General features: G+C 36.7%; 1 protein-coding gene across 2 annotated transcripts in view; it reads left to right on the forward strand.

Moving 5' to 3' along the window:
* ksr2 (kinase suppressor of ras 2) overlaps positions 1–24,532 on the forward strand; it is a 143,745-nt gene that overhangs the window by 110,272 nt on the left and 8,941 nt on the right. For both annotated transcript variants that reach the window (XM_067439495.1, XM_067439494.1), the window contains exons 17-19: positions 4,311–4,407; positions 4,795–4,928; positions 20,857–20,991. In XM_067439495.1, coding sequence (XP_067295596.1) covers positions 4,311–4,407; positions 4,795–4,928; positions 20,857–20,991 — 366 coding nt within the window. The remainder of the gene's footprint in view (positions 1–4,310; positions 4,408–4,794; positions 4,929–20,856; positions 20,992–24,532) is intronic.

Below are 24,532 nucleotides of genomic sequence, written 5' to 3' on the forward strand. Positions count from 1 at the left end.
CAGACACAATTGATTTTACTCTCACTTTAGACATAACCGAGTGTGTTTCATATGTTAACCATGTGTGTATGACAGTATTAACGGAGTAAGACTAGCCTACTTAGACCAGTAATTGCGTGTGTTTGACAGACGCGTGCGCTCAGCGCATCTAAAACGCAAATGAAATGTTTAGCCGACAAGGCTTTAAAAAGGGGCTAAACACCCCCAAACTCTAGTTCATATGATTGGATATTTGCTCTTATCAGCGCTAGACTCACAGAAATAATGAATTAAATGCAAAACTGCAATTCACAATAACATATTGAACCATGAATGCCGTAGCGAACGGTTTAATATAATATTGAGAATTGTGACATCTCCTAGGTCTGTGCTTGACAGAGCTTGTTTTTTTTGCGATAATCCAAAAGCCTGTGGAAAATGCCTAAGCCTATGGTTTTGTTAAGGGGACCAGTGTGTGATGCTAACTGCCAACTGGCCAACAATGTGATGCAATACCTGCAACACTCTATAAAATGGCCAGTGTGTGCATGTACACACACAAACAATAAGCAATGAATAATAATATATATTAGCCCATTTCTAAATGTTGATCTGACTTTTGCAGTTTTTGTGAGTTAATGTCCGGTAAAAATGGCTAAACAAAAATCAGTTCAGTTTATTTTCCTTCAAATGAATTTGGCCAAACACTGGTAGACATTTATTCCTATGTCTAATCCTAACTAATTTTAGTGAACGATTTTGTGTATTACTATTAACACAGACAAAAGTTATAATGATTTTATTCATAGTCCTTAATCATAGCAAAGCAGGCCCAAACAAACAAACAGAGAAATAATTTCTAGAAATTGGCTTAAAAATAAACATTGACATAAATATTGATTGTTTGTCTTAGCATTGTCATGAGTGATTATGCATTGATTGCTTTCCATATCACCCCTGCAGTGTGGAATGAAAGTTTTTGGCTCACAAATGCAGCGTATACAACATAATTGTGCTGGAATGTCAGAGCCTGTCATTGTGAATAGCCTGCCTTGACATTATTAGTGCTAACAGCTGAAATGTGATGCACGCGAGACATTTCCTTAGTGATGGCATATATACAGAGTTCAGCATTTGCATTTGTATGTCACATATTTGAGCGGTCCCACACTGAAGAAGGCCAAAAGGCCATAGTGATGCTAAAAATGAGCGTCGTACCCTGATGCCTTTATGAATATGTATAAAGGGAGGAAGAGGGCAGCCCGGGGAAAGACGCACACGTCGTTGTCAGGTGGCACAGTAGGAGCTCGGGTGTCTTTCTCCCCGACGAGGTGAAGTTCATGGCTCACTCAGCATCATTAGTGACAGTGCACAAATCTGCTTGTGTGTAAATACAGAACAGCATTTCATTCCTGTGCTATTACATGTCATATGATAATGTAGGTTTTAGGTTCAAACACTGCAAGTCGTGATCCATGAACTTTTATCATTGTGACCTAGAGCTAAGTGTTCAACCACAGCTTCTGCAGGCTTGTCAAATGACCCTTCCTTCATTTCCCATCATTCTCGGTGGCAGAACAATAATGGAAGAAGAATAAATGTACAATAATGTATTTTTGCTAGGGTAAATGTACCTCTTAAGCTCAAATTAAACACGTTAAGCGCAGATTATAAAAAGAGAAAAATATGCATCATCCTACTTGATGTCCAAATTATGTGTGTGTTACTGTATGCCTCCTTTAATTTTAAGCTAATCAGACCATTGCACACTGAGTTATGGGTATTCATGAGTTCACACTGTCTGGTGTTCATTTTGAAAGCTGTCAAAAGAGTAGCTTCTTAAATGCGCTTTAAAAAAAAAAAGGATTTTTAAGGCTTTATTTTTAATAAGTATAATTCTTACTGAAAAAATTAAGAGATTAATATTTAGACTTTTTCATATTAGATCCAAAAAATAACAATAATTTCCCCTAAAAAACATGTTGTGAGCTTAATGAGAACAGGGGTGTGCTTAAGGAGTACAAACATGTACCCATTAAGCACAGCCAGACTTTTGCATTTAATGATGTATATCTTTATTTAAATGCTTTTGTCATTAAAAAAAAGTAATATTATTGTGTGAGAGATTAATCTTTTATTTTAACATAACTTCTTGTACTCAAACCAATACCCTGTGCACTAAAATGTCTTAATGCAGATTTTGGTGATCTTAGATACGTTTATCCTACTGCTTTCATGAGCTGTATTTTTTGATAAGCTTTATTGCAATTATTTATCAACAAGGTAAATTACATTCATAATATATAATACACTGAGAAAATACAATCGTAATTTAAAACTTATCTAGAAAAAAACATCCAAAACAAACTTTGATGTAGGCTTGAGAAAGCCTGGCAAAAAATGTTAAGTAGTTTGAAAAGTCTTGAAGTTTGAATGTTTTAAAGAGATAGAATGTAAAAAAAAAAAAATATGGATATAGTGTCCGTGACGTCACCCATGGGTTTCCGAAGAGCTTTTTTAAAGCAGGCCGTTGCCATATTGGCAGCACTCCAGCACGCGTCACTCCCAGATAACTGACAATGAGTAAAGAGGCGGGGCGTGGATGGAGCTAAGGTGACTGGTTGCTGATACCACACCCTCCCTGCGCGACCATAGTGGCGATCCACCTGTCACTCAAGTGGTCGCACCCCCTCACAGTTGTCATAAAGAGCAAAACTAGCTACAAAGACCACAACCACAGGCTTATTTTATCAAATTTGGTTGCTTGTTAGGAAAATATGACAGGCAAATTAGTTTCTTTACATATGTCGCTGTTTTGTCCAGTACATTGACTGACACGGCCTTCTCACAGGTAATAACCAATCAGTGCAATAATAAAAGTGCTGCTGTAATTCGTCCTTATACATCCCGCCTTCCCCTCATTGAAGAAAAATTGCATTCAACATGTAGGCATGTGATATTATAAATGCAAGTTATGATAGTTAGTAGATGTAAATAGACATATGGACATTTTCACAAACAATGCCACCAAATTAGATGGAGAGGAAACAGAGGAGAGGCACCAAATATTTTGATAATGTATTCATCATTACAGGCTATAATTAAACAAACAAGCATACTAATACTACCAGTAGGTATGATTTGAATTTATTTAATTATAAATACGTGGCTATATTGCAGCACTTGTTTTTTGCATGGTTTGCAGTGTGTGTGTTCACTACTCACTGCTCCTAATATGTGTGCAAGTATGGGTTACCATAATTGTCCTTCATGTCACTTTTTCTCTTTTTCCATCTCCAAACCTATTCTGTTCATAAATGATTGGAGGACATTATGTGCCTTTTGTTGCAATTTGATTCTTGTTTGAATTTTGTTTGCACATCTGTTTTTCTTTTAAAAAATAGATGGTTCAGTTTATTATGTTGCTGGCTCATTTATCATTTATTGATAATACATCATTTATCATAAATAATTGAGTTGGCAAAAAGAGTTGGCAACACTGGTCTCAACCCTTACAATAACCACGAGTTTCAAAACACTACTAACACAACTTTACTAGGCCTTGTCCCCTTTATTTTGCATATGTCTTGTGTGGGAGTTATTTAAATGAGGAATACTGTGACGTGTTTGTTCCCAAAATAAAACTCAATACTGTAATCAAAGCATTTCAGGGAGTTCAGAAACAGTGCACACTGATATAGAGAATAGCTCCATTTGGAGTAACTTCATGCTCAAACAGCATCATTACACACTAAAGAAAGTTTAAAATTAAAAAAATAACTACACGTCTTCTTTAAGTTTGAAATAGTTTTAAGTAGATAGATAGATATATATAGATATATATATATATATATATATATATAGATAGATAGATAGATAGATAGATAGATAGATAGATAGATAGATAGATAGATAGATAGATAGATAGATAGGTAGATAGATAGATAGATAGATAGATAGATAGATAGATAGATAGATAGATAGATAGATAGATAGATAGATGGATGAAAGGGAAACTCATATAAATGCAAATAACCCTGTCTACACCCTTTCAGTGTTCATTTTTCACAGTGTGTCTTTAGTAAGTATTTTTTTACGGCAAAATATGGTTTGCGTTGGCGCAAGCTGTTAGTAAATCTGGCCCTTAGGTTCATATTTGAGGGGTTTTTTTTATACATTGAATCTGCATGAGACTGCTACTGTTCTTTATCGCCTTGAAAACCTGCAATCGGCACAAGTAGATTTCCAGTCTACATGAAATAAACATATTTTTATATAATGGTCACTGCTGATGTCTGATAAGTGTTTTTTGTTGTTTTCCTCTGTTGTAGCTTGTGTAAGGGCAGGACCCTCTACTCAGTGGTACGAGATGCAAAAGTTGTTCTCGATGTGAACAAGACTAGACAAATCGCACAAGAGACGGTGAAGGTAAGAGTAATTGATGTGAAGTCAATTTGAAGACTGTTTGCTAAATGTCAGTTAAAATTGATTCAGCAGTCATTTTGCAGTCTTTGGCTTTGATTTTGAAAGCTTCATGTTGGGAAGCTTTCAAATGTACCTACCTGTACATGTACGGTTCCTTTATACAGCATGTGATTACACTTAGGGCTGGAGAATTAATCAGAATAAAACCAAAATAATTTAATTTTAAACCTATAATATGCATTTGAGAATGTGCTATAATCAAGCACAGCAAACATGGAGTTTTTTCTCCTTTTTAAATCACATTTTAAATTGCAAGGTTTGTCAGAAAATTGCAATTAGACTTTTTACCAAAACATGCAGCCCTAATTACATTAACTCATTTTTTTCCAGGGCATGAACTACCTACATGCCAAAGGGATCCTTCACAAAGATATGAAATCCAAGAATGTATTTTATGACAATGGGAAAGTGGTCATCACTGACTTTGGCCTGTTCACAATATCTGGTGTTCTACAAGCAGGCAGGTATGTAAACATACATGCAAACACACATAAATAAGACGTTTAATGTTTTTGAAATATCTCTAATGCTGACTAAGTCTGCATTCATAAAAAAAAAAAAATAATCTAAAATACAGTTAAAACTTTGTGAAATAATATTAACATTTTAAATAACTGTTATTTATGTGAAAGTATGTAAAACATTTATTTATTCCTGTGATGCAAAGCTGGATTTTATTGCATTACATTGATTCAAGTGACAGTAAAGCCATTTAGTAAAACATTAAAAAATAAATAAATGCTGTTCTTTTGAACTTTGTATTCAACAAATATGTAAAGTGTAAAATATGTAAAATATTTCTCAATTACTGTTTTGACTTCAATATGATACCAGACTAAAATACCTCAATACAGATACTAAATCGATACCATGGTCAAAAAACCCCAGTCAAAGTAATAGAATAATATGACAACAGAACTTATTATTCATTGTTTTGTTTTATTTTATTTTTTTACAAAAATTTCACTTGGCCAGCATGTTCCTACCCTGGTTTTTGACCATTCCCTCTTCTTATTGCTATAATAACTACATGCCAGTGTGAACATCCGTACAGAGATCCCATTATCAATCACTAGCCTTTCACTTCAACAGGTTGGGATGACCAAAAGCTAATTTCATGATACGAGTAATTTAATATTTTTTAAATGTAATTTTATAATTATAATATAGATTTTTAATTGTATCTTTGTTTTTAAAAAATAAGCAAAAAAAATGCAAATTACAAACAATATCACAAAAACAGTGCTTTATTTTTCAGCTACATTAGGTCTATTCAACAGTGGCAAGAAAAAAAAAGTAATAATCAAATATAAAACTGCTTACTTAGTCTTCACTCTATAATTGAACTATACACGGATTCTTAATAAATATATTTTAGATATTTACCCCAGCATGTGGTGGTTTTCTATTTTTCATTGTTTGATTAACTTTAATCACACAGAATATTAGGTCTGGCTTAAGACCTGCACGGATCTAATTACCTTAACTGCATTCGTTCAGTAAAGACATATCCGACTGTGTTCACCTGAATACTCGCCAGACCGTGCATTTTTATATCAAACCCAAACAATAATCCGTGAAAGAACTGAATCGTGATCGCATTGTATGAAAGGCGTGTGTGTGTGTGTGTGCGCGCTTCAGGTCAGAGTTTCATTTTCTCATGTGTGCATATTTCTGTTGCTTTCTTTGTCATGCGCTGCGTGTATATATTTAACTCTTCTTCTTCCAATGTTTAGTTAACGGTGGAAGCAGAGCTCTGCACAGACGTCCTAAAACCTGCTGTCACACATCGACACAAATTAAGAAATACAGCTCATATTAGCGCTGTCCTCCTTAAAGTGCCGGTACTAATACATTCTATATCATACCGTTTGTAATAGCAGGGTATCGCGATTCGTTTCTAGTACCGGTATATCGTGCAACACTAATACATATTGATATTGCCTTAAGTATTGGCCAAAATGAGAAATGTACATTCATACTGCAGGTAAATGTGGCCCAAATTTGCTCACACGTGACTCAGATCTGTTTTTCTCATGTGTGACAGTGTGAACAGCACAAACCACATGAAATCTGATCTTTTCGATTCCGATTTGTGCCATTCCCATTTACGTCACTCTAGATCAACATTTGTCACAATTCTGCGTTCACGGGAGTCACGATTTTACATACCTGACGAACTCAACAAAGTATTACCGCGACAGCTTTATATACAAGCAAAACATGAGGGCTCATATCATAAATGTTTAAAAACCTTGCAATGTTTTTCGCATCCTCGTCTTTGTTTTTATATTTATTTTGTATTTAAATTTATATTGCATACATCCGCTGGCTTCGGCGGCAGAAAACACTAAATAAATGTGCAATCGCTTACTTTAAAGTTTACATCACACAGTTTTGACCAATCTCATGTTAATTTTGAGTACCTTTAGAGTAGTATTGAGTAGTATTCTTAAGTTTTATTGTATATATTAAAGACAGATACACTGTTAAATGAGGTTAAATTCTTTCCAAAAACCGCCGCGCTCGTGAAGGTGTGCAGTGGGTTGGGCTTAAGAGTCACGAGCACACACACATACATCATGGCATTATCCTGATAACTTTCGTTTGTGTTTTTGACATAATATGCACTTACGCACCGATTGCCAACAAAACACAGACATTTGATGCAGTTTCACTCACTGCCTCTGGTTTCTACTCATGACTGGGAACACAAAAACACACTTGCAGAACTCTGTTACTGCTCCGGAAAAACAAACTGCATCCACTGTTTCCTTAACAATGAGTTATTTTGGAAGCTAAACAAGGTTATCTTTCCTTCACAACCAGAAACACACTTCTTTAGGGACATTGTTGATTTCGTGGTCTAAAAACAAGATGAGAGCGCTGCCGACAGCTTCTGTAACCTGAATGAAGCTCGTAGATTGATGTGCTCTTGCTCTTGCTCTGGTTGATGTGGTTGATGTCTCTTCCGGGTGAGAGGTGCCCATGCAAGCAATTCTACCATAAATAACGTCATACAGGGCCATACAAAAAAGAGTATCTCGAAAAATAATTTTGGGGGGGGGGGGGGGGGGGGGGGGTTGTACACAGAAATGCATGACATTTTCAATGTCTCCCATGTTTACTGATCTGATCTGAATCTGATATTGGCCACATTTAAAAAAACTATGTGAACAGCTATACGAAATGTAGGATCTGAGCAATAAGTCGCAACATAATGTTTGCCTACTGTACCTCTAACACCTCTAATACCTTCGTGTCGGATCCTGTGATGCCGTAAAATGCCGTCTCTTGATATCGAGAATAGTCGACTGAGCTCTGCACTGAGTGTGTTCTGTCATCTGTAAAAGAGTACAAATGTACAACCCATCACACTACAATGTGGCAGGCCATTAACGTCCTTAAATTCCGTAATGACTTTCAGAACTGCTTATTAAAAACCAAAGCCTGTAATTATTAGAGTGTGGGCCACATAGCTAAATGCAGTTTGACCTTCAGTTTTCTCATGGTTCTTCATAAATGTATGCTTCAATGAGTTGAAGTAGCAGCAGATGTTATCGACACACGCGTTTAAAGGACTTCAATAACTTTTATTAGGGAAACACCCTCTAGCGATGTATTTTCAATGCAAAAAATATGAATAGATGAAAAGGGCTGCATCAACCAGATATTCATGTCTACATAGAAGGAAGTTCACATATAGTGCACGTGGCCAATGCCTGGCCAACACATCCCATGTGCAAATTCCCGCTTGCACATATTTAAAGAGGCTTTTTTACCATTTTAACTTTTTTTATTGTGTACCGTATATACCCGAATATAAGACGACCCCCTATTTTTCAGACTTATTTTTTGGGGAAAAAGAGATTTTTGTGGAAAAAATCTGGTTTTAAACAGAATTTTTTTTTATTTGAAAATTTGATAATTAATTGCTTTTAAAAAAAAACACCATTCATTACAGGGCTCGACATTAAGCATGTTCATGTGCTTGTCCTTCGGATAAGTAAATCGGTCATTCACTTGTCCGAGTAAAAAATGTGCTTGTTTTTTAAGGGCATTTTTACCTCAAATGTTATATTATATTCTTAAATTTGATCTTTACATTCAATTAAAATAAGACACTTTAGGGCTGTTACCAATCAAATTAAATAATTTACACAGAAAAATTACAACTGCATTAAATAATGTTATAAGATTTGGATTTTTTGGATAAATAAGACATTTTAGAAAGTATGTTTAAACATGAAAATAAACCACCAGTAGGTGGCAGCCGGTGAGTCTTAATGAGTGAGTCATTGAGTCGATTCATCCAAACGATTCATTAAAACGACTGATTACTGTTAATTCAAGATTGATTGATTACTGTTAATTTCAAGATCTATATATAAATGCAGTCCATTTACCAAGATTGAGGCGGTCGTTTACGAACAGGTTCTTGAATCTTTCATTCAACCGATTCATTTAAACACTGAATCATTCAGTAACGCACACTGTGAGACGCGTTATGTTTCTGCTTATTGGAACTTTGTTGCTTAGAATCTTTGTTTGGAACTATTTTCACTGCTGACATAGAACAAAAACACTCAATACTGCATCTAAAATGTAAGTGACTTAATGTTAATTTGTTTGTGGAACTGTCATATGAAATCAGTGTCATTTTCAGTCGTGATGGTATTCAGGAAAGCACACTCTTGGCTGAGTGATGTTGTTTAATTGTATCATATGTTATAAATATAAAAACAACATGTTGAATATTTACCACAGTTTCTCTGTGTGAGCGGCGTTCATGCGTTGTGATTTATCCCGCCGTTGACGTAGGCTGCGCGAACGTCAACAGCGTGACCTTGTTATCGTCAGTTTAATAGATATGTGATTTTGTCTATATCGTGAATATTAGATGACCCCTCACTTTTCAGCCTATTTTTAGGAAACAAAACCTTGTCTTATATTCGGGTATATATGGTAATGTTTTTATTTGAGAATGAAAAAGGTCTACAAATCTACAAAGTAACTCCCAAAGGGAATTATTCTCATAATCAGCAAGCACTGTTTCTGAACTGATTTGCCTCGATTGTAGTCTTTAGTTTTCTTTTAACACAATATTCCTCATATCAATAATTCCCACCCAAGGCATATGCAACACCTGAACTCAGAGCTGTGTAAGTAGTGTGTTGAATCTTGCAATTGTGGTAAGGGGCGTGACATTTCCGTAACACATTCAAAGCGGTTGAACAATCACAACACAGTCCAGCCGAATAAAATCAGAGCACCATGTTTTTTGAACATTGAAGCATGAAAACATATTCTAGTTGACTCCAAAACCAAGACTTTGTAATAATAATATGGCCTGTTGATGTAATTCACCAACATTTTTTAATTCACCCTCATGTTATTCCAAACTTGTAAAACTTTGTTTAATCTGCAGAAAACAGAAGAAAGTATTTTGAAGAATGTTGAGGTCAGAAACAACATTGTTTTCATTAAAGGAAGAAAATCATACAGGTTTGCGAAAATATAAGCGTGAGAAAATGATGAAAGAATTAAAGGGGGGGTGAAATGCTGTTTCATGCATACTGATCTTTTTACACTGTTAAAGACTTGGAATCCCATACTAAACATAGACAAAGTTTCAAAAGTTAAGGTGGACGTTTGATGGGAGTATTTCTTTGTCAAAAATACTACTTCCGGTTAGTCATAAGTTTCGGCAAGTTTTTTGAGATCATGCGTCCCCTTTGACGTTAACGGGGGCGGAATTTCCTTGTATGGGCCTTACGGACAATTCTACCGGAAGCGCGTGAGAGAGAGCGAAAGCAACAGGCTACGCCCATCAAAGCGCTGGCTTGTAGGATGCTAAACAGGTGATATAACCAGTAGCTACTGACTTACCCACTGATAGGCCGGCGGTCGATCTGTATTAGCACTTTCCTCACGCGACGGGCGAATCACTTTCCTCACAGAGCGACTCACTTTCCTCACGCGGCAGGCGAATCACTTTCCTCACTGAGCGAATCACTTTCCTCACAGAGCGACTCACTTTCCTCACGCGGCGGGCGAATCACTTTCCTCACTGAGCGAATCACTTTCCTCACAGAGCGAATCACTTTCCTCACAGAGCGACTCACTTTCCTCACGCGGCGGGCGAATCACTTTCCTCACTGAGCGAATCACTTTCCTCACAGAGCGAATCACTTTCCTCACGCGGCGGGCGAATCACTTTCCTCACTGAGCGAATCACTTTCCTCACAGAGCGAATCACTTTCCTCACAGAGCGACTCACTTTCCTCACTGCAGCGCGCTGCTGCACACGTCATTATTTAGCTCCGCTCACATGACACGCCCCCACCCGCTCGGCTTTTTTCGGAAAGACTCGGAACAGCGCATCTTTCTTATATAATTATAAAAAAAATAAAGACTTTTCGGAGATATGCAGGATGCAATGCTACTCTATAGGTACTCAAGATTGACATGACACTGACTGAAACTGAGTGTTTCACCCCCCCTTTAAACATTTTGTGTGAACTATCCCTTTATGGTTACACATTTCAGAACGCAATAATGCGTGAAATGGAGCTTGCATATCTAGAGGCGTTTCCATTCAGGTAACGATGAGCGATGATGACCGATATTTTTGTGTCTATCAACTGAGCAAGCGTTTCCCTTAGGGTCACTTCATTTTAAATTTCAAATCAATATTCACTGTTGCAAATATTCAGTTAATTATGTTTTAATGTCATTTTCGGCAAGTAATTAATTCAAGTCTGCCTCTGTATGTGATGCGGATGAGGATTTTGGCGTAAATTGATTTATGATTGAGTTTCATAATACAGAGCATAAGAAAAAAAAAAAAAAAAAAAAAGATCAGATCAGTGCTGAATAAAAGCTACCTGAGGGGGAGTCTGCATTTGGCTGTTTGGCTTTGCTCTAATCACCTCCACCACCTTCTTAATTGAGTACCACACAGTCCTTACAGATAGGACCTCTGTCTATTTATTTCTGTCTCCTTCAAGAGACAAAGACTTAAAAGAAGCCTTTCTCCGCTACACTCCTTTGAACAGGAAAACCCATGAAAAGGGTGTCTGATGTATGCGTTTTGTTGCTGTCTTAATGTATGAAGAGGAAACATCCTCTTCTTTAAGGTTGAATGAACTTCGAAGACATTCCTTCCTCCAGGCAAGGCCATTAAATCACTGTGAACAGTGGCAGACGGTTGATTTGTTTTTGTAAATCTGTGACAAACTTCAAATATATTGATTTATTCATCACTTTTGAAGAGTTATAAGAGTACATTGAATTTGACAGGTCACACTGCAAAATCATAATATGAAAAAGGATATTTTATTTTGCATAAAGACAGTTTAGGAATATTAAGATGTTCTAGCATTTACATTATTTTCAAGAAATATTAATTTAATGTAATTTAATTTAACAATACTGTCATGACTTCACACGCTGCTATTTAAATAATTATATAATAAACAAAACAAAAATGTGTATGTATATATATATACAGTATATATATATATATACCCAATTCCAAAAAAGTTGGGACACTGTACAACTTGTGAATAATGAATAATAACAGAATGCAATGATGTGGAAGTTTCAAATTGTAATATTTTATTCATAATACAATATAGATGCTATATCAAATGTTTTAACTGAGAAAATGTATCATTTTAAGGGGAAAAAAAGTTGATTTTAAATTTCATGGCATCAACACATCTCAAAAAAAGTTGTGACAAGGCCATGTTTACCACTGTGTGGCATCCCCTCTTCTTTTTATAAAAGTCTGCAAACGTTTGGGGACTGAGGAGACAAGTTGCTCAAGTTTAGGAATAAGAATGTTGTCCCATTCTTGTCTAATACAGACTTCTAGTTGCTTAAATGTCTTAGGTCTTCTTTGACGCATCTTCCTCTTTATGATGTGCTAAATGTTTTATATGGGTAAATGGACTGCATTTATATAGCGCTTTTATCTAAAGCGCTTTACATTTTTGCCTCACATTCACCCATTCATACACCGACGGCGATGTCAGCCATGTAAGGCGCCATCCAGCTCGTCGGGAGCAGCTGGGGTTAGGTGTCTTGCTCATGGACACTTCGACACTTGGTCAGGTGGAACCGGGGATTGAACCACCAACCTTTTGGTTTGTAGACAACCTACATGAACCACTGAGTGGCTCAGTGTAGTGCAGTGCAGTGGCTATGGGTGTAAGATCTGGACTGCAGGCTGGCTATTTGAGTACCCGGATACTTCTTCTACGCAGCCATGATGTTGTAATTAATGGCATTGTCATGTTGCAAAATGCAAGGTATTCCCTGAAAGAGACAACATCTGGATGGGAGCATATGATGTTCTAGAACTTGGATATAATGTTAAGCATTGATTATGCCTTTCCAGATGTGTATGCTGCCCATGCCACACACACTCATGCAACCCCATACCATTAGAGATGCAGGCTTCTGAACCGAGCGCTGATAACAACTTGGGTTGTCCTTGTCCTCTTTAGTCTGGATGACATGGCGTCCCAGTTTTACAAAAAGAACTTCAAATTTTGATTCGTCTGACCACAGAACAGTTTTCCACTTTGCCACAGTCCATTTTAAATGAGCCTTGGCCCAGAGAAAACGCCTGCGCTTCTGGACCATGTTTAGATAAGGCTTCTTTTTGACCTGCAGAGTTTTAGCTGGCAACGGCGGATTGTGTTCATCGACAATGTTTTCTGGAAGTATTGCTGAGCCCATGTTGTGATTTCCATTACAATAGCATTCCTGAATGTGATGCAGTGCCGTCTAAGGGCCTGAAGATCACAAGCATCCAGTATGGTTTTTCAGCCTTGACACTTTCGCTCAGAGATTGTTCCAGATTCTCTGAATCTTTGGATGATATTGTGCACTGTAGATGATGATAACTTCAAAATCTCTGAGAAACTCCTTTCTGATATTGCTCCACTATTTTTCACCGCAGCATTGGAGGAATTTGTGATCCTCTGCCCATCTTGGCTTCTGAGAGACACTGTTACTCTTAGAGGCTATTTTTATACCCCATCATCAATCAAATCAAATCAAAATGTATTTATATAGCACATTTAAAAACAACACAAGTTGACCAAAGTGCTTTACAGGCTCCACAGTTAAGTAGCGATTAACAGACATCCATAGACACAAGGCATTCAAACCACATATAACTAAGGACAACTGAAAGCAACGGAAAAATAAATATGTCTTTAACATAGACTTAAAACCAGCGATGGAGTCACAGGACTTGATGTAAACCGGGAGACCATTCCAGGGCCTCGGTGCCACCACCGCGAAGGCTCGATCTCCCTTTGTTTTTAGGCGAGATTTCCGAGCCTTTAACAATAATGTTGCCAATTGACCTAATAAGTTGCAATTTGGTCCTCCAGCTGTTCCTTTACATTTATACATTTCACTTTTCCGGCCTCTTATTGCGACCGGTTCCAACTTTTTTGAAATGTGTAGCTGTTATGAAATCCAAAATGAGCCAATATTTGGCTTGACATTTTAAAATGTCTCACTTTCAACATTTGATATGTTATGCATATTTTAGTAAAATATAAGTTTATAAGATTTGTAAATTATTGCATTCCTATTTTATACACAATTTGTATAGTTTTTTGGAATCTGGTTTATATATATATATATATATATATATATATATATATATATATATATATATATATATATATATATATATATATATATATATATATGTTTATTATATAATCGTGTTCATTTTATTATTAATTTTATTTTGTTCTGCCGTGATTTATACTATATTTTATAATGATACAATTTTATTCCAGTATTACAGTAATGAAAATGAGATAAAGGATAAACGTGATAAATATTGATTGTAGTGAAAGGCACTTATAAATAAAATAGTATATATAAAAAAGTATTATTATTATTAAATATGATGTCATGTTAATTTAATACTGCCTTGTCTTATGCAAATTGTACGATTTAAATACTTATATAATTTTATAATTTGGACGTTTATTATAATACAGTTTTTCCTAGCATTACAGTAATGAGAATGTGAAATATGATTAATGTGATAAATACAATGCCATATAATTTAATACTGCCATGATTTATACACATTTAATTATTTAAATAATTGTATATATTTTACATGTATAGTAATAACTTTCCCCAAGTTCAAATAATTAGAATAAGGAAAATATGATGAATGTGATAAATGTGATAAATGAGATGTCATTTATGGAAAATGAATGAGCAAAAAAATACTAATTTCTTTCTTTTGAGTTGAAATAAGTCCCGAACATGTTCTTGACAGGTTTAGTGAGATTCAGCAACGTGTTCAGTTCTTGCAGTCACCAATTAACAGTCCTGAAACACACTTTTTTATGAAGAAATTCTACTTTGTTTCAGTTTCATGTGTCTGTATTTTTTTCAATTTCATGTGTTTTCATTTTGAAAGAGTAAATAATCTGGGGCAACATGAAGCGTTTGCCACCACTGATGACTGTGATGATGCTGTTTTGGCACTTGTCCCGTTTGTGTTTGCGCATATCGCCTCTTTGAAAATGTTTTCATTGGCATTGCAAGCACTAAATCAACATCCCCGATGGAGCGATATTACAAACACTCGCACCCATCGGTTCATCTGATTATGAGGTTGATTTTGCACAAGTGTGTTTACGTATGTTGGCAGTAATTACCGGGAAAAAGGCGACGTCTCCACAGCGACAGGTTTACATTGCAGCCATTGTTGATGAAGTCTCTTGGATCGGCTCACTGTTGCCGTTCTGATCAGCCCACTTCTACACCTCCGCAGCCATGTGAATTATTATCAGGAGTTATTAGGAGGAAGGGATAGTATTTGAGAGCCGCCATCAGAGACATGCAGGCTCTAGCATAATTATGATTTGTTTATCTGTAAGGCACAAGTCTGGCTCTTAATAACATGATTTTACCTAGTTATTATGACTCAGGACCTGACTGGGTATTGTAATAAGATCTGATTATTCTGGGATTTGGTGTTGTTTGAAATCACATCATGTAAGGTACAAGAGGCTAGTGAGGCTGTGGATGAACTCCAACCCTCATAAAGAAACCCTGACATTTCATGATGCTTGAGAGTCTTTTTGAGGAATAAAGTCATTGGAATTTTACTCCGGACAGTCTGACAGGCTGCCCAGATTTGAGACAATAGCAGTTATGTTATGGAAAACCTAAGAGGTCTTTTGTCTTGATTCTTGTCTTAATTAAGGAATTTACAATTTAAATGAACTGGTTTCTGTTTTAAAATGAAATGTATCCATGTGATGCAAAGCTGAATTTTCAGCAGCCAGTCTTCAGTATCACATGATCCTTTAGAAACCATTCTAAGATCATTTAATGTTAAAAACAGTTTTAGCTGCTTTTATTTTATTAAAATTTTGTTTATTTGTAATTTTTTGGGGAAATCATGATTCACTGCCATTCAAAAGTTTGAGGTAAGTAAAAAAAGAAGACATTTATGCTTTTCTTAAGCAAAGGCACATTTATAAAAAAAAGACTGAAGACATTTATGAAATTAATAAATATTACAAAAAAAGTTATATCCATAAAAATGCTGTTCTTTTTGACACTTTACTCATCATAAAATTCTCAATAAAAATCAGTTTCCAAACAGTATTAGGCCCCGATCACACCGAACGGGGTTTTCAAGTTCGAAAATGCGTGGCACACTGCACTGCCTTTTTTGCTTGGCGTTTTTTCATTCAGAAAAGAGCAGTGCGCTGCAGTTTTTTTTTTTTAATGTCCTGTCCTGTCAGTCTAATCAATGTAACTGTCACCACAACGGAAGACCACCTCTCCATTCATTCGATTGGACAACAGAAAATAAACATGATGACGTCGGGTGCTTTTCCGCTCAGAGTTGACTTTTTTTCAACTTCATGCGCTCGGAGCAATTGAAGCTTTAAAGGAGCTTCGAAGGAGCTTTGAAGGAGCTTCAAAAACACGAGGCGCAGCAGGCAGTTAAAATGTGAGGCGCTCGGAGCGCAAAAGCAGCGCGCATAACGCTCTCTGCCAACCGAAATCCATTCAAAAAAGGCGCCTCTCGCTTTTTAGAAAAAAAGTTACATTGCTGTCACTAGGGCAGTACCCTAAGGTACAAAACCAAAAAGGTACTAATATGTACCTTTAAGCAGGGGCGTAGCCATCTTTTCAGAAGTGAGGGGGACAGAAATGTCGTAATACCATTTTTTTTTGGGGACCGATATAATTTATCGCATGTCTTGCTTTTAATTTGGTAAGATATCAAATACACTGCTGAACAATAACCACTAATATCTATAATATTATTCTCCTATTTTTTAATGCCAATTTCATGATTGGTTTATATACTACAGACACTTGTGCATTAAGTCTCCATAGATTTTATGCAATGTAAAAAAATAAAAAATAAAATTCTTATGTGAACCAGCTGTTCTCTGTGTGAAAAATAGTAAAATGCAATTTATTCCTGTGATCAAAGCTGAATTTATCATCATTACTCCATTCTTCAGTGTCCTATGATCCTTCACTAATCATTCTCATATGAGGATCTAATGATCAACACACATTTAGGATTATTATCAGTTGTGCTGCTCATGGTGATGCTTAAATTTTGTGGAAACCATTTAAACACTGGTGGTAAAATTAAAAAAGAGAGAAATTAATACTTTTATTGATCAGACATGCATTTAATTGATCACAAGTGATTGTTATTACAAAATATAATAATTTATTTAATAAATGCTGTCCATTGAACTTTCTATTCATCAAAGAATCCTAAAAAATCAAATGTATCATGGTTTCAACAACATTTTAAAGCAGCACAACTGCTTTCAACACAGATAATAATCATAAATGTTTCTTGATTATAAAATCCTCATATGAGAGTGATTAGTGAAAGATCATGTGACATTGAAGACTGAAGTAATGATAAATTCAGCTTTGATCATATAATATTTGATAATATTTCACAATATTACTGTTTTAACTATTTTTGATTAAATAAATGCAGCCTTGGTGAGCAGAAGATACTAAACATTAAAAAAGCAGCATTATTCATATGATAGGCTACTTTATTGCCAATAAATAGGCTACATTGAGATGGCTTGAAAAACACACATAAAGCATAATATTGTCACAATCGTCTAATTGTCGTCGTCACGTTTCATCACTCATAACGATTGTTTTCCTTCAGCTGTAGCTCCAGCGTGACAGGGTATTACTTCTACGAATCCGCTTTTGGACTTTCTGTGAGAGCGCCCCTCCTCATATTTAAATGCGAATAAATTGACAGCAGGTCATGCATAGATTATTTTTTGTATCTGATTTTAAATCTTAATGTATTCACATTGGTTTCTATGTAAATACACTTGCCCGTGACCTCAAAAAGCGCTCTATCAACCGAGATTAGAGAAGGCTGCCGATTCAAATCCCGCTCGGAGCGGGTCGACTAGGATCGGTGAGACCTAGTAAAAGTGCGGGGGACGAAAATACATTTTATTAAAAGTGAGGGGGGCACGTTCCCCCCGTCCCCCGCGTAATCTACGCCCACGCCTTTAAGGTACTACTATGTTCCTTTAAGGTACTTATATGTACGGATATGTACCTTTTAAGGTATTAATATGTACCATTTAGGGGTGAGTAAGGTACAAAGATGTACCTTTTCACTTTTGTACCTTAGGGTACCGCCCCAGTGATAGAACTGCACCTTTTTGTGTTTTGTGAGTGAAGAAATGATTCTTTAGCACCAAATCAGCATATTAGAATGATTTCTGAAAGATAATTCAGCTTTGCCGTCACAGGAATAAATTACATTTTAAAATATATATAAACATTTTATATTTTAATATATGTTGATGTCTTAAGTTTCTTGTGGAAACCATGATTATTTTTCCCAAGGAATTTTTCTTCAACAGAAAAGAATAGCGTTTGTTTAAAATAGAAATGTTTTGTTGCATTATAAATGCCACTTTTGATTCATTTAATGTGTACTTGCTGATTTTTTTCTTCCTATCTTAGTGTTGACTGGTCATCGTTACCACTAAAATATTATGCAGCACATCTGTTTTCAACATTGATAATAATATGAAGAAAACATTGTAAAATATGTTAATAAAATAAAATAAATAATTGCAGGGTGTATATTTTATTAATTTCGATGGCATTTTCCCCCAAGTCCCCATTCAGTTTCTGCCCTGATTTTGAAAGTATATTATATATCATGGGTGAGTGGGTTTGTTTTTACTTGGATCAGAGACTCAGTCAAGCTGAAATAGCTCCAAGTCTGTCAATGATAGACCACTTCCAAATCCATGTCACTTGAGAAAGAGGCAACTACTTTATCATTGTAGAGGGTTTACCGGTTTTTAATCGGTCCGGTGGGAAACAAAGTTGAGTAGAAACTCAGCACTGTGCACTTCTAAAAAAAAAAAAAAAAGCTAGTTTCTCGCCATTTAAAGGTGCCCTAGAATGAGTTGAAACAATATGTTAAATTGTTCTCTGATATCTACATAAAGGGTATGTGGCTTATTTAAGGGCACACATGGTCCAGATACAGTTTTACAGGTCCATGTACAACCCTAGAAATTGTCCCTAGGATGTAATGCTCTGTTTTTGGCTTATTTGGAAGAGTGATTAATATTTAAATTAGAGCTCTGCTCTGATTGGCTTATTTCAGCAGCTCACACAAGTTCAGCTGTTCAGCGAAGCGGCTCGCGAGTCCTGAAAGAACACAGACCGACTGAATGACACTTTAAGCAGAACATCTCAAATGGAGATTGCTGAAATGCAGCTTACTTGTTTATTGGTGTTTTCAGATCATCCGCACGTGAGAGAGAGCTTGCGTGCATATGGTTGCCAGATTGGACTGTTTGTAAAAACCGGATAGTATACGTGTTCTTTTCACAGAAAAGCTCTGTTTGGGGGATTTAAATGACTAAAATCTGGCAACCGCAAGCACGAATGCTCTTCATTCTCAGACGAAACCAGTGATTTTAGACTTTTAGACTTAGTCTTTTTTCATCAACGATATTTCATATTTGATATTATCGAAAATATATATATATATTTTTACAAAATGAATAGAAGCCTTGTCAAATGACTATCGTTTTAACTTATATGGTGGAAAAGGTGACGTTTGCTAGAGGGATCAAGTGTAAGCAAAGTATCTACGGTTGTATTTTGTCAAATAATATTACCCTTTGTCTTTAGACACTATTTAGTTTTGTATGGTACTTGGTGTTTCCTGTTGTTACTGTACTAGCATCTTGCATTACCTAGACAATGCTGTCCCTCTAAGAAACTTTCAATTTAATCAGAAATTGTTTAAACAGTCAATAAGTGGATAAAATCGCTACTTACCGCTTGCAGGAATACAGTTGTAATTGCCACTTTCTTCAGTTTAAGACGCTGAGCAAAGCTTGCTTGAAATAGGCCGAACATACGAACAATCTTAAATTAAATTGTTGCGGTATCCGATTATAATAAACATCAACAAGGACTGTTGACATTTTTTATCTGTGGGAAGGGTAGAAAAGTACTCACGTCTCCTGCACAGCCTTGAACATGACATGTGTCCATGATCTGCCGTTTTGCTATCCTCGAGTGTTGCTTGTTTATCTGCAGTCCCATTGATTCAGCTCCGTCAGTTCCGCCTGACAATGAACATGTTCGGACATATGAAAATGTTGGGGGCGTACATATTAATGATCCCAGCGATTGTGTCACAGTTGGCGCTATGTTGAGAATCAATCATTTTTCATGCACGAGATTTACATAAGAAGGAGGAGGCAATGTTGTTTGAGACTCACAGTATGTGATGTCCATGTACTGAACTCTTATTATTTCACTATGGCAAGATTAATTCAATTTTTCATTCTTGGGCACCTTTAATCTTTGAAACGTACCGAAGTTTCTATTCAGTAGCAACTATCAACTTTGTATTTAAAATTTAAATATATAAATAAAAGTAGACATACAATGTTAACATACAATAAGAGCACAGAGATAAAAACTGATTTGTGTAGCTCAGATGATGATAAGAAATGTCTTTGTTGAGATCTGATACACTACAGAAGAGTATCTGTATTAGGAGAACATTTTGAAAACAGGAGATCTCATTGCTGTCTAGGGGGAAACGATAAGTTCAAAGAGTGATCTCATTTGTAGACTAGACTTTATGTTGATAATCAGATATGTAAGACTAATAGTTGCTTGCTCTCTATTGTATTTCTTTGACAGTATTGTGTCACTATAATGGTCTTTTTGTTTTGTTTTCTGACCTTTTGCATAGTACAAATAAATCAAACTCAAAGCAGTAGTGTGCTTCAGGTTCAGGTTCTTCTCTGTCTCTCTCTCCAGCAGGAGAAAGGATAAGCTGCGGATCCCAAGCGGCTGGCTGTGTCATCTCGCTCCTGAGCTCATCCGTCAGCTCTCCCCCGAGACGGCGGAAAACCAGCTTCCCTTCTCCGAACAGTCTGACGTCTTTGCCTTTGGGTGGGTCCCTCTCTGTTGCCCTCCCAGAACCCGCGTTTTCACCCCTCACTGCTTCTCTGCCTTTTGTCACTCAGGAAACCAACAGAATCCGTTTTTATTTACAGAAATAAGCCACATTTAGTGTGCCCTTATACATTTTTGGATAGTAATGTCAATCCAAATCTAGAATGTAATACCATTTTGTTAAGAAAAGTGTTTAAAACATATGAATTGCATTGCGTTAGATAGGACAGTTTCAAACTGAGCGGCATTTATTTGAAAGTAAGCACTTTTTTCCCCTGCACAACATTTATCTAAAATAAGTTTGTTTGGGTTTGTTTACTTTTAAATGATAAAATAATAGGTATACACTACCTTCCAAAATCTTTTAATTAATATTTTATAAAAATGTACATTTTATTAAGCAAGGATGCATAAAATAATCAAAAGTGACCAGAAAGAGATTTATTATAACAAAATATTTCTAATTCAAATAAATGTATACCAGTTTCCCTTCCATGAAAATATTCACTTTCAAAACTGATAATAAGAAATATTTCTTGATTATTAAATCAGCATATAAGAATGATCTCTGAAGGATCATGTGACACTAAAGACTAGAGTAATGATGCTAAAAATAAAGCTTTGAATCATAGGAATTAAATACATTTTAAAATATATTCAAGCAGAAAACAGCTATTTTATATAATAATAATATTTCAGAATATGTTTTTGTGTTTTTGATCAAATAAATGCAGCTTTTGTAAACACATGAGACTTCTTTCAAAAACATTAAAGTGCAATACAAAATAACGTACTATTCAAAATGAACTTGAACCGAATTTATGTATCCACAAATCTAAAAAAAAAAAAATTATAATCACCAAACCACCAGTTGATTAAAATGACATCTCAGAAAAGTGACTTTTTTTAGAAAATCTCTAGCATTATTTGCATGCAGATGCCACTTGATTTGATATATTATCTAATGCACTGGCTTTCACAGATATTGTGAAAGTGTCACTTTTGTCTATCCAATCAGATAAACCGAAATGTTTTCCATTTAAATCTGTCTTATTAGTTGCTACAGCGGACATATGAAAGTACAGCTATAGTATCAAACGGTATGAAAATGACATTGTGAAGGACAGCACAAGATCATGAAATCCCAATAATGCACATCAAGAATATGGCTCGTTTAGGATGAGTATTATCAGAATTGATTCACTCAGTGCTCAGCCATCACTAATCAGAATGTATTCACACGAGACCGTATGCAGAACTGAACCTCCATCTGTACTCATTTCTACCTGACCCGGGCCTTTCCAGAGGCACTGAGTGTGTGGGCCAAATGAATAAAAGAATGGATGGATGGATGGTTGACGAAATGAAGGAATGCTGCTCTGTTGGGTCCTAACACAATTGCGTCCTCAGCTGTTCTCTCCATATGGAGGCTCTGTCACACTGTCACTCTATGGGAGCCAAATACAGCACCCACGCAAGCTGTCCAGCTGGTCACACTAAAGGGACATTACCTAGAGGTGACCCCAAAGCAATTTTCCCTATTGTCCCTTCTGCCTCCTCTTTTCACTTCCGTTGTTCTCTGCGAGTGCGGGGTTTTAATGCGGCAGAGAGTTCGCATTAGCTTATGACAGAAGCTGTGGGATATTTTATGCCTGTAATGCTCTCGTGTTCTGTTTTATAGACTTTTTATGATGTTATCTGTATCTACAGTATGTACTGTACAATACATTACTGGTGAAACATTTGGAATAATTAGGATTTCAATTAAGATGCTTCTGAAAGAAGTATTTTAGACAAAGCTGCATTTATTTGATTAAAATTATCAGTAATATTGTGAAATATTAGTTGAAATAAAGTTTCAGCATCATTACTCCAGTCTTCAGTGTCACATGATCCTTCAGAAATCATTCTAATATGATGATTTACTCTTTAAATATGATTGATTATTATTGGTGCTCAATTATTTATTAACGAATCTTCATTTTTTTTCCCCGAATTCTTTGATGAATAGAAAGTTTAAAAGAACAGCATTTTTTTTTTTTGTAAGAGTCTTTACTGTCACTTTGGATAAATTTAAGGCATCTTTGCAGAATAAAAGTAAAAATAAATAAATAAATGACCCCGAATGGTAGTGTATCACATTTTCCAAAAACAATATTTAGTAGCAAAAATAGTTTTCAACATTAATAATAATAAGAAATATTTATTGAGCAGCAAATCGGCATATTAGAATGATTTCTGAAGGATCATGTGACACTGAAGACTGGAGGAATGATGCTGAAAATTCAGCTTTGATCACAGGAATAAATAACATTTCCCTTTCGGGGAACTCGAGCTGCGTCGAAACGCTGTGAGAACGCCTCTGTTTAAATGCGTCGTGAAGCGCCTGTAGAACCATTCCATCGGAAAAAAGATCGATCGTCGGCGTGATGACGTCATCGACCGGAAGCTATAAAACGTCCGTGAAAACAAACAGGAACTAGCTTCTGAGCCTTCAGCAAGCGATCTGTGTGAACCTGTCTGTCTATTTGGTGTTTTTGTCTGTCTATTATACTAGAAAGCAGAGATTTTCCACCCTTTTTGTTAAATATTCAATATATTAACAGAAAAAAGAGAAAATAAGATAGATAGAATGGCGAGTGAAAGCAGCAATTTCAGAAAGTGTGTTCCTCCCTGCCCACGCTACATCACGGGCGGGGATACACATCTTCTCTGTGTTGCATGCTTGGGAGCGCAGCATGCCCAGGCAGCCCTCGAGGGGGCTGCTTGCGAGCACTGTGAGCGTATGCCACTGAGAACGCTGCGCTCCCGCCGGGCACTCTTCGAGGAGGGTGCCTCGGCTCGTGTTCCCCGCGGCTCTGGTCCCGCTGCCGCCGAGGCGGAGCGGAGGCTGCAGTCGTGGGGATCACAATTGGATGTTGCAGAGGGGTTAGAGACGGGCGCTGCCTTATCTCTGCCCTCACCTGCTCCATCCAGCGGTTCTTCTCGGGGCATGGAAGCACGCATGGCGGTTTCTTCCCCCCCGAGAGAGCCGCCGGTACTTCATCTGTCCAGCTCTGAGGAGGTGGACGTTGAAAGTATCGATACTGAAGATTCGCCACTTCAGTCCCCTGCTAGTGAGGAGCTAGTTGAGGTTTTGACGCGAGCAGTGGCCAGGTTAAACATCGACTGGCCCACTGAAAGATCTGAGGCAGGAAGAAAACGTCATAGTAAGCTAGACGAACGCTTCCTGCCGTCTCGCGCATCAGAACCTCAGCGACGGGGCCTGCCGTTCTTCCACGATTTGCACACCGAGGTGGCAAGATCGTGGAAGAGACCGGCTTCATATCGTGTCTTCAGCCCGCAGACTTCGGTCTACAGCAACATTTGCGGGCTGAGACAGTATGGTTATGGGGCGATGCCAAAGGTTGAAGAGACGCTTGCGAGCCATCTCTCGCCTTCCTCGGCATCGTCCCTGAAGGCCCCGACTTTACCCACCAGACCTCTAAAAACAACGTCGGCGATGGTGGGTAAAGCGTACTCGGCGGCGGGTCAAGCG

Source organism: Pseudorasbora parva, chromosome 3 (genome assembly GCF_024679245.1).
Source record: "Pseudorasbora parva isolate DD20220531a chromosome 3, ASM2467924v1, whole genome shotgun sequence".
Taxonomy (NCBI): Eukaryota; Metazoa; Chordata; class Actinopteri; order Cypriniformes; family Gobionidae; genus Pseudorasbora; species Pseudorasbora parva.